General features: G+C 41.7%; 1 protein-coding gene across 1 annotated transcript in view; it reads right to left on the bottom strand.

Annotated features, from left to right (window-relative positions):
• Nucleotides 1-235: 235 nt before the first annotated feature.
• VSIG1 (V-set and immunoglobulin domain containing 1) overlaps nt 236-9270 on the bottom strand; it is a 34901-nt gene continuing 25866 nt past the window's right edge. Inside the window, exons 4-7 of the mRNA XM_066356623.1 lie at nt 6942-7097; nt 6413-6532; nt 2498-2639; nt 236-1679 (exon numbers count right to left, since the gene is read on the bottom strand). Coding sequence (XP_066212720.1) covers nt 1373-1679; nt 2498-2639; nt 6413-6532; nt 6942-7097 — 725 coding nt within the window. The 3' untranslated portion in view covers nt 236-1372. The remainder of the gene's footprint in view (nt 1680-2497; nt 2640-6412; nt 6533-6941; nt 7098-9270) is intronic.

Below are 9270 nucleotides of genomic sequence, written 5' to 3'. Positions count from 1 at the left end.
GTATGATCTCATTTATATGAAGGTCAAGAAAAGTGAAAGCTAATCTGTAAATGATGGAAAACAAATCAGTTGTTCTCTAGGTCCACGTGTTGGTGTGACTGCACAAAGGGGCATAGGAAATGTTTGGGGTGATGGAAATACTGTAGATTGTTGTGGTTTCATGGGTGTATACATACATCAAAACTCATCAAACTGTACACTTGAAATAAATGCCTTTTATTTTATATAAAGCAAATGTCAATAAAGTTGCCTATAAAAGATTTACCTTAGGATCATTAAACTAAGATTTTATTGAATATTATTTATTGTACCTTAAAATAAGATTTAAAACCTGATTCATCACACAATTGAAAAAGTCTACCCATAAATTTCTTCAAAGTGGGATGTGGGTGAAATATGATCAATGGAAGAGTTTTTTAACAGGTGAAGAAGAGGTGATATCTATACATTTTAGTTACTATTTAACATACAAGAATGATATCTCTTTATTAATGTGGAATAGCCCAAGAGTAAAACAGACTGAGTAATTAGTTCACATTATCTAAAATTGATTGTAAGTGTTCATTTAGAACAGTTTCCTAGTCTGGCTCTTTCAAAGTAGGTATCATGAGACACAGTGATAACAAAATAGCTCATTCAAAGCTAAACAGTACATCACTTATAATACAATATTTTGTATTCATTGAAGGAAAATTGTATTTGGAATTGTTTGCTTGTACATTACCTTGCATTTAAAAATCAGGTTATTTTAAAATAATGCTATCCTCAGATATGGAATAGCAGGGTGGTTCCTTTGGAAATCTAATATGGTAAATATAAATTCTAAGACATTTTAAATGCTATGTGCCAATCAATATGGACCCTTGACATAGACTCCTCTGGAATTTTTAAATATTTTCTCCCAATCTGTGACAAGGTGGTGGTGGATTATTTTCTTAGTGGTCAATGTGAAAATGGGAGCCCTGAACTAATCCTAGAAATAATATTGAATCCAATTAAAGCCACCTTGTCATGTATGCATGTGGGATGTAACAAAGAGTAGCTAAAAATAAAGAAATAAGATTTTCTGAACTACTACATAGTTGTTGTTACAAAAACACTTTAAACTTAATTAGAAATCACTTGGTTTGTCATTAGTAATGCTTATGAGTTAGTAAATTTGTAAGTACTCTTTACTTATAATGCAGGAACCCTTGTATTTATTTAGTAGTAGTTATCTAGATCTGCTTATTTTGGATTGATGGTAGAAGCACCTTGTTAGAAGAGGGTTGGTGAGAATGGAGGGAGGTAGTGGGTGATTTTTCAGGTCAACTGAAATCTAACTGCCAGTATTGGGTTCCTCAGTGATAAACACTGTACTTAGGCAACAAGTCTATGACTTATTCCTTCGTTTTTGCTCATCACACAAGGGCTCAAATATAATCGTGGGCTCGGGCTCAGGCTCAGGATCAGGCTCAGGCTCAGTCTCGGGCTCAAGCTCAGACACCGTGTCAGCCTCATATTCTGGGTCAGGCTCCTGGACAGACTCCAGGTCAGGCTCAAACCTGGACATAGGCCCATGATCTGCCCCCAGGATGGTGTCGAGGGCAGTCTCATGAAAGGAAGGTTGTGCCGCTTCTAGTTGGATAACATCTTCAGGTGGCATTGTCTCGAACTCTGTACCTCTCTTTGTCATTGGTCTGCAAAAGAAGAAGGCCCAGGGAAGACCAAGTTAGGGTTTGACATTTTATGTGGAGCCACAGGCTCTGTAGCTTCAGTGACCTTAGGTTTCAGTACGATCAGAACCTCTGTGATTTCTGATACTCTGTCTGACTGTTAGACCACGTATCTCCATCCTGGGTGCAGAAAGGTTATATCTTAACAATATCGTGAGAGTTCAAGAGAGAAAAACCGGTGTTCCAAAGGTGGAAAAATATATTCAAGTAAAAAGTGTCTAAGTATCTAGTAAGGTCTTTGAGGGCCAATCCATGGTGCAGGTACATCTCTACCCTCCACTTCATCTAGCACAATACTTGGCACCTGGTTGGGGCCCAATACATAGTTGTGGAAGCACAGAAATAGAGGATGAACAAATGAATGAGTGTGATCTACATTAATGAAGAAATAGTAGAGTGATCAAGAGCATGGGCTATCACATTCTGACTTCCGTGGGCCTTAGACATTTTTGCCTTCATGGGCCCTTTGTTCCAAAAAATATTTAAAATTATATTTTAGGACTATAGGTAGAAGGACAAGTAAACTAATATGATACATTAAATCATTTTCTTAGACTTAAAAGGGTTATTGTTGTTAAATAAGTTGATATAAAGTGCTTAGAACAGCCTGGCACAGAGTGCTCAGTAAATGGTACCCAACGTGGTTCTTTGATAAAAGCATTGAGATTAAGCTGAAAGATAACCCTGATATCTTACGCTAAATGGAGTACTTAGGAAAAGCTCACTGAGGTATGCCTGAGAAATATCTCTATTCAAGTGAGGACAACAAAAGAAGGTCTTACTCAAGTTCTATGACAGTTTTAGAATTTCTCTTCTTTCCTTTCGCCTTTACTCTGTTCCTTGTGAAGCACACAGCAGAGGTGATAATGACAACACCCACTAGGGTACCAACAAAGGCCCCAACAATGATTCCAACTTCTGGATCTGGAAGATACAAGAAGCTGGTTAGTAAGGTGGGACACATTATCTCTGCTTTATACATGTGCTTGTATGACCAGTGGGTAATATTTTGGGCATTCACAGAATGGGAAAGAGACTTCTATAGTTTGAGAGCATGGAAATCTCTAAAACTTTACCATGGGGGAAGAAAGATGGCTGGGTCAACTGTGTAGCTTACCCGTTCATAATTACACACATAAAAAAATGTGCCAACTTGGGGGAGGTGGCGTCACTGTCAAAATGGAGTTTAGAGAAGTGAGTCTTCAGTGAGCATTTGCTTGGTCAGGAAGAGAGACAGACACCATGCAGCTGCACTCTGGTGACTAGAGAAATGATCTCTGTTACAAGCAGGGACATTTCACCAGGTTTTCCCAAAGAATAGGTCTCTAAAATCATTCTCTCTCACAGATTCCATGCTCACCACAGAGCCTCACACATTCTGGCCACAGGAAGCAGATACACCCATTCCATAAATGGGTTTATTAGACCAGTGTACGGAGAAATGTAATGTGTGAGATGATTCAGTTGAGCATCAGACCTTAAAGCACTAAGGCATTGTCCCCAGGGGGCCACGTCTGGGTTCCAGGTGGGCTCATCCCCATCTACCTCCCTTCAACTAAAAATGGACATCTTATATTTTGAGACTAAAGGCTAGTTGAATTGCCTGATTATTCTTTCAATGTTTTATGATTAAAGAAATACATGTGCCTAGTTTAGAAAGTCAAACAGTTCTACTAGATCTAACAAAACAAAACAAAACAAAGAACCTTACCAGCCTCCCATCTCTGAGTCCCATTTACTAGAGAAAACCACTTTAAACTCTTTTTTTTTAATCTTCTGAAATTAGTCCACATGTTTTTACTATACTTGTTCTAATATGTCTGGCCTTTTACAATTTTGGTCATTTTCCATTGACTTCCTACTCTGGAATTTGAAGATTTAATTCTCCTATACTATTACCCCCACCCCCCACTACATTCTCCTTATATAGTTATATCACAAGTTGTAGTTAAATCCAAGTTTGCAGTATTATGACTATGTAAATACTGTCCACAGCTGCAGAAAATAGTGTTATTATGAGCCTCTCCTGTACAACGTTTAAATATTTTTCTGAGGTTAATAACTGCCTCATTTGGAGATTAAAAATTTATATTATTGCTAATAACCAAAATTTCTAGTAAAACTATTGAACTTTCAATAGATTCAAACACATCAGATAATATATAGGTTTCTTATATTGTTTTTATTTTCCTCAGAGGCATTCTTTCTGGAGTCCTCCATTCTCCTCCCCCAGCATGGACTGGATGCCCTCCTGATCTGTTGTCACCCCTCAACCTCCTTTCACTTTTGTCCCTATTTTATAGATAAAGAAAAAGACTTTGCAAGTTCCTTCAAGATCCAGCTCAAATAGCACTTCATTGTTAAAGCTGGCCCTGATTCTATAAGCATAATTAATTATTTGTACTTTGATGTCCTATAGACCCTGTGCAGACCTCTATTATAACATTTAACATGTTTTAGCATTTGTTCATGCCTCTAGCTAAACTGTGAGCTCCTTGACTGTAAGACATACTTTATTAATATCTGTTCTAGGTCCCTGGCATATAGTAGATATTCAGTGGATATTTGAAGAAGGCAGGGAGAAGGCAGGAAGACAAGAAGGCAGGAAAGAAGGCAGGAAGGCAGGAAGGAAGGAAGGAAGGAAGGGAAGGAGGGAGGGAGAGGGAGGGAGGGAGGGGAGGAGGGAAGGAGGGAGGGAGGGGAGAAAGAAGGGAGGGAGGGAGGGAGGCAAGGAAGGAAGGAGGGAGGGAGGGAGAAAAGAAGGAAAGATAGAAGGAAAGAAAGAAGGGAGGAAGGAAAGAAGGAAGGGAGAGAGGGAGGAAGGGAGGGAGAGAGGGAGGGAGAGAGGAAGGAAGGAAGGAAGGAAGGAAGGAAGGAAGGAAGGAAGGAAGGAAGGAAGGAAGGAAGGAAGGAAGGGTGAGAGGAAGGAAGGAAGGAAGGAAGGAAGGAAGGAAGGAAGGAAGGAAGGAAGGAAGGAAGGAAGGAAGGAAGGAAGGAAGGGAGGGAGGAAAAGAGGGAGGGAAGGAGGGAGGGAAGGAGGGAGGGAGGAAAGAAGGAAAGGAGGAAAAGAGGGAGGGAAGAAGGGAGGGAAGGAGGGAGGAAGGAAGCCAAATGCTAACGTCATTGCTAAGAGCATTCAAAAGGAATTGAGGCTCAAGTACAAATTCTAGGAATCTCTGTATGTTCAGTATGACTGTATCTGTGAAAAGGTAAATGGAATTGGGAAAGACCTAGAGAAAAACATAAACAAATCAAGGGACTGGGGGTAAAACTGGACCACGAAAAAGACCAAAAAGCTAAAGTTTTTTCACTCTCATTAAAAATAGCTGATAGTGATATAAGAATGAAGGTGTAGCCTTGTGTTGGAAAATGTTTAGATCAGGACAAATAAAAGGAAGAAAGCTCAGCTTCATAGGAGAGTAATGATCCAGTGGAACTGGCTACCTGTAAATTGTATATATTAAAACCACGATTCAAAGTAAGTTAGAAAAAATGATTAAATAACATGATCCTAAGTGTTAAATGATCTTTGAGAGGTGTGGCAAAATATCCCTTATGATAGTGTGCCCCTAACTGGCCCAATATACCAATTCTAGGCCCTCAAGTCTATGCTTACTAACTAACCACCTCTGAACTGGAAGGTTGATGTTTAGAGGCATCCTGGCATAACCAGTTACTAACTGGATGACCTCGGGCAACTCACTTACCTCCCAGAACTTAATTTCCTTTCAGTAAAATGAGGCTAACAATATACTGTGCCTCATAGACAGGGTAGTTAGAGGATTGAGTTAGGTAATGCTCACAGTACCTGGCTGAGTGTCTGGTGCATAATTTGTGCCCCACGAATATTAGCTACTGTGACAGTAGGTGCAAGTGTTTTTTCTTCCTCTTCTTCTTCTTCTTTTCCAAGTGAGGGGAGCGAAGATACAGAGAGACAGACTCCCACATGTGCCCCAACTGGGATCCACCCAGTGACCCCCATCTGGGGCTGATTCTCTGTCCATCTGGGGCCATGCTCACAACTAAGCTTTCTTTAACACCTGAGGTGGGGGCCCACAAAGCCATCCTTACCCTGGGGCCAATGTGCTTGAATCAATTGAGCCATGGCTGTGGGAGGGGGGGGGGAGAGAGAGAGAGAGAGAGAGAGAGAGAGAGAGAGAGAGAGAGAGAAAAGCAGATGGTTGCTTCCCCTGTGAACCCTGACCAGGAATCAAACTCAGCACATCCACCCGCCGGGCCGACTCTCTACCACTGAGCAAACTAGCCAGAGCCCTCAAGTGTTTTTATTACAAATTAGTTAAGAACTGGAAAGTTTGTGAGCTCCATGTTTGACATAGATTGCTATAGTTTCACCTGGATTTACCAACAGCACAACAAAAACAGTTTAGCCTGGTACTATCAATGAGGTTGTTGTTATTTATATAACAATAATTACTATTATAATTCATATTTTCTAGATAGAGATTTTGTGAGGGTTAAACAAATTTATTTTTATGAATACTTCAGGGCAGTGTGCGGCACATTAAGTTTTGTGTAAACATTAGATATTAGGATCGTAATTCAGCCTATTAAACTATAAATCACCAAAATCTTCAGAGAAGCATTAAGGACTAACCAGGGCCAATTAATTTATTTGGTTGGCAGGCCCAGGATACTTAACTTAAGGAGAAACTGTTAAAGGTATATGATCAACTCACGTGAAACAGTTAGATCGATTTCACAGGAGCTATTGCCAAGGATGTTGATTGCAGTACACTGGTAATAACCTTGTTCAAAACTGGACAGATTTCTGAAAACCAAAGTCCCAGTAGCTGGATCTGTCAAAACCAGAAAATAGACTTTTAAAATCTCTTATATGGGTAGAGATCATGTCAATGTATGAGCAGATTATTCAATGCCGATCTCCTTCGTCACATTGGCATCCCTTTCTTGATGTTTCCAATGTCTGACTAGACCCCTTCAGATTTTTCCAAAGGTAGCCCAGCTGAGACCATCCCATTTTCTCTATACCCACCACCTCTGAGCCAAAACCAGGTTTGACTTGTAGAAGTTGGTCATGAGACCAGACCACAATCATCTTTTTAGGAGATAGACATTCTTCATACATCCCCCTCCCAGAAAAATAGAAAACTTAACTCTAATGATGAACAGCTAAAGACACACACAATCTGTCAGCCACCACACACATATCATACCTTGCCAGGGGGTGCTAAGGGCTATACTTACTGAAACTTTCTTTCACTGGGATGATGTCTCTTCCTTCAAGTTTATACCAGTAGTACAGAGGGGAAGGTGTTCCAAGCGTGGAGAGGCAAGAAAGAGATATAGGTTGGCCAGTTTCTGGTGTTCCTTGAATGCTGCAAAAGGGCTTAGATGGTTTGACTGTAAAGCAATAACAAACAGTAAAAACCCTCTTAAATAAATGGTAGTCTGTAACAATTGCAGTCACTTCCTCACTTTCATTTTGTGGAATGTCTCCATATTTTTTTTTAAAATCTTTAAAACTTATTTTGACAGTTTTCTATTTGCACCACCAGGTGGAAGTAGAGAACTACAGATACAAGGGCCTTTCAGTCACCAGACTATTAAGATTCTAGTAGCATCTCTTCCATCTGCCTCCTCTCTGGATTCATAACCATGAATTTCCACATTGTGTCTTAAAACATGCCTTTATTAAAATAACCAATTGTAAGCAAACACTAAACAACTAGAAACATAGTTTATACTCCTGAAACACAGTTTTAAAGGAAAATATAACACTTAAATACTTTTAGATCACCAGTTAACTTTTCTTTTTCAAAAAAATTTGTTGTATTAATGCCATGTTTTTCTTTTTCTTTTTTTTCTTTAAGAATCGTTTTTGACATTTATTCCTCTGGGGTGGCACAAAATGGTTGGAAGGTTTGAACTTGCCTGTATCACTCATTGGTAGAGGAAGGCCATTTGTTGGGGGGGGGGTGCTAAAGAACGTTGAAATCTTTATGCATTTTTCACTCCACAAGTGAATACTCTAGGGCCTTCTGTGTGCCTGGCACTTGACTAGGCAATAGGAACTCAAAAGTAATTCTGAGGCCCTGGCCGGTTGGCTCAGTGGTAGAGCGTCGGCCTGGCGTGCAGAAGTCCCGGGTTCGATTCCCGGCCAGGGCACACAGGAGAAGCGCCCATCTGCTTCTCCACCCCTCCCCCCCCCCTCCTTCCTCTCTGTCTCTCTCTTCCCCTCCCACAGCGAGGCTCCATTGGAGCAAAGATGGCCCGGGCACTGGGGATTGCTCCTTGGCCTCTGCCCCAGGCGCTAGAGTGGCTCTGGTCGCAACAGAGCAACGCCCCAGAGGGGCAGAGCATCGCCCCCTGGTGGGCGTGCCGGGTGGATCCTGGTCGGGCGCATGCAGGAGTCTGTCTGATTGTCTATCCCCGTTTCCAGCTTCGGAAAAATACAAAAAAAAAAAAGTAATTCTGACAACAGTTCTGAAGTGTGGTAGGGGCAGTGGTAAAGAAGAGGCCATAGCCCTGGCCAGTTGGCTCAGTGGTAGAGCGTTGGCCTGGCGTGCGGGGGACCCGGGTTCAATTCCCGGCCAGGGCACATAGGGAGAAGCAACCATTTGCTTCTCCACCCCCCCTCCTTCCTCTCTGTCTCTCTCTTCCCCTCCCGCAGCCAAGGCTCCATTGGAGCAAAGATGGCCCAGGCGCTGGAGATGGCTCCTTGGCCTCTGCCCCAGGCGCTGGAGTGGCTCTGGTCGCAGCAGAGCAACACCCTGGAGGGGCAGAGCATCGCCCCCTGGTGGGCGTGCCGGGTGGATCCCGGTCGGGCGCATGCGGGAGTCTGACTGTCTCTCCCCATTTCCAGCTTCAGAAAAATACAAAAAAAGAAAAGAAAAAAAAGAAGAGGCCATAGCTTGGAGGGCTTTGTATTTCATCTATTTTATACTGAGAACAAGACCACAGAAGGAATTTAAGTAGGGGAGGGGTGATGGACATTTTAACATTTTACCTGTATTGCTCTACCTTTGGGGTGCTTGAAACAAGGGACAGGAAGAGACACATTAAAGAGGTACTAACAAGTCAACAGGACTTGGTAACTGAGTGGATATGGGGCATGAGGAAGACGGTGGGGTCAGTATGAGCTTTCTGATATAAGCAGCTGGGTACATGAGCTTGCCATCATCCCCTGAGAGAAAGAACACAGGAGGAGGAACAGGTTTTCTGGGAAAGAGGGAGGAGGAGGAAGGGGCAAGGATGAGATCAGTTTGGTTTATACTGAATTTTAGCTTCTCATAAAACACCTGAGTGGAGATGTCCTACTGGAAACTGAGAATCTGAGCCTTCTCACTGATCTGACTGCTCACAGCTTTTTCTAACCCTAGTCTGACAGAAAGACAAGGATCCAAATGTTGGTACTTTCCAACTTACTTCCTTATCTTTTTTTTAACAGTTGATCATTGCTTTATATTTACTTATTTATTGACTTTAGAGACAGAGGAAAAGGAGAGAGACAGAAACATTGATCTATTTCTGTATGTGCCCTAACCAGGAATCAAACCTGCAACCTTGGCATATC

Source organism: Saccopteryx leptura, chromosome X (genome assembly GCF_036850995.1).
Source record: "Saccopteryx leptura isolate mSacLep1 chromosome X, mSacLep1_pri_phased_curated, whole genome shotgun sequence".
Classification (NCBI taxonomy): domain Eukaryota; kingdom Metazoa; phylum Chordata; class Mammalia; order Chiroptera; family Emballonuridae; genus Saccopteryx; species Saccopteryx leptura.
Note: the sequence above shows the minus strand (reverse complement) of the source record. Positions and strands in the feature narration are given on the sequence as shown.